Source organism: Acyrthosiphon pisum, chromosome A1 (assembly GCF_005508785.2).
Source record: "Acyrthosiphon pisum isolate AL4f chromosome A1, pea_aphid_22Mar2018_4r6ur, whole genome shotgun sequence".
Classification (NCBI taxonomy): domain Eukaryota; kingdom Metazoa; phylum Arthropoda; class Insecta; order Hemiptera; family Aphididae; genus Acyrthosiphon; species Acyrthosiphon pisum.
In genome coordinates this window covers 152,494,007-152,495,862 of record NC_042494.1, presented here as the reverse complement: position 1 = coordinate 152,495,862, position 1,856 = coordinate 152,494,007, and the positions used below count along the sequence as shown (strand labels likewise).

At 30.3% G+C, this 1,856-nt stretch overlaps 1 protein-coding gene across 1 annotated transcript; it reads left to right on the top strand.

Moving 5' to 3' along the window:
- Positions 1-6: 6 nt before the first annotated feature.
- On the top strand, positions 7-1,856 carry LOC107883607. Its single transcript, XM_016803900.2, has 5 exons — positions 7-513; positions 583-844; positions 1,287-1,391; positions 1,513-1,593; positions 1,660-1,856. The coding sequence occupies exons 2-5, from the start codon at positions 583-585 to the stop codon at positions 1,743-1,745; spliced, it is 534 nt and encodes a 177-aa protein (XP_016659389.1). The 5' UTR covers positions 7-513; the 3' UTR covers positions 1,746-1,856.

Below are 1,856 nucleotides of genomic sequence, written 5' to 3'. Positions count from 1 at the left end.
AAATGATTAATAAATGACAATTTGATAGGTATGGCTTTGTTTACCTCAAGTTGATGTGACGAATATAATAGTGATTGATTCCATCACACAACTTAAGTTGTTATTGGTTAACCTAATGCCTATGTTCTCTCTGGTGAGTAAGTCGTTCAGTTGCGACTTCCGTTAATTGGCGATTTGCTGAAATACGATCTGTCGCACACTGTAATGTAAACATGGCCACCTAATATGGGTAATTTAGTTAGTTGGGTACAGGGGGGTGTAGCTCTATAGAGAATTGCTGCGTTACTCTGATAATATGAATTACGAAATCAGAATGCCAACTGTTGAAATGTAATGAGTAATAAGTAAAGTTGGCAAGTTGCAACTTAAAATTGTTCTATTAATTTTCGATGGTCACCATTTACGAATTAATCTTTTATTTATGATTATTACGAATTAACGTACTAACGCGTGTGACATTTGAGTTTTAGTCATCCTATTATAGTATTATTTTTCTGTGTTTAAATAACAAAAGTTAGTACCTACATTTGATTCTTTATAAATTATTTCCTATGTAACGGTTTATTTCATGTTTAACATCAGATGCCGTCCAAAAACTGTATTGTTAAATTTTGTGACACAACATACAAAGACAAAAAAACTATTCGGCATTTATTTCCTCGAGATGAATCTCTTTTTTATACTTGGGTTCAACGCACAGGAAATCAAAAATTAAATAATTTGAGTATGCCAGTTATTTACAAATCATATGTTGTTTGTGAAAAACATTTTGATGACAGCTGTAAGAGCATAGGAACTAAAAAGTTGAATCGCAATGCTTTACCAACATTGAAGTTGCCGATTGGTTTGTAATACATAACGTATATTTAATGTGTGTGCACGTTTGTGTTTTGTTATTTAGCTACATTTGGATTATTTTACTAACAAAAAACTATAATTTTTATAATAGTTATACATCTAATTCAGGTAGGTATGTTCTTTATGATAATTTATGTTTGGTTATTTTATGTACCCAGCTATTGTATTTCAAAATAATATTTTAACAAAATGTAAATAATTGTATTTTAACATCCTAGGAAAATAATATTGTCTACTAATACTTGTTGTAATCATTAAGGACTTCTAGTCAAAGTGTCAACCTCACTGGGATGTTTCAATCAATGTTTGTATGTACCTACTATCTTTGTGTCGTTGTGTTGTTAACTACCTAACAATTGTCTTAACCACTGTGTTATGACTGTTGTGATAATTATTCAACTGTATTGTTTATTTTACATGACACATAGGTATAAATTTGAATGAACGTTTTAAACCCCATCCACCTAACAGTAACAATGATGTAGATGAAATGATCGTGCAAGAGCCTAACTCACATCCATCATGTTCTACAGGTATATTTATTTGTATCTACTAAATTTAATTTAGTTTAAAATATAAAATTAAACAACAAATCTGTGCATAAAGTTTTTTTAAATAAGGGGTTTTATTTTATCTATTTCTTAATAATTACAGGTTTAAATGTTATTGAATCGTATGAGTCTCCTTTAAAGAATACAAGGAATATTCCTATTATATTTGATTCAGAAACATTAGGTAAACAAATAATATAATTATATTTATAGTATTTATATTAACCAATATTCTTATATTTATGTTTAGCTGATGTTAGCGGTGTGATGTGCTTAAAAAATATTAGTGATCAAACTCCAGATCCAGCCCCATTATGTTCTACAGGCGCGCGGTAAACTAGTGTTCCGCGAATGCGTAAAAATCGCAAAATAGCGAACTTCAATAGGCCATAACTTCAAAACTAAGTCCGTGCGGAAAATTCTGACTTCACCATCGTTTTCAGCGTA

What these genes read in the sequence shown, in the direction of transcription:
- LOC107883607 (XM_016803900.2), top strand. Translation starts at nt 583, where the DNA reads ATGCCGTCCAAAAACTGTATTGTTAAATTTTGTGACACAACATACAAA. An exon ending in ACATCCATCATGTTCTACAG is followed by an intron (nt 1,392 to 1,512) that starts GTATATTTATTT and finishes TAATAATTACAG; the next exon opens with GTTTAAATGTTATTGAATCG. An exon ending in ATTTGATTCAGAAACATTAG is followed by an intron (nt 1,594 to 1,659) that starts GTAAACAAATAA and finishes ATTTATGTTTAG; the next exon opens with CTGATGTTAGCGGTGTGATG.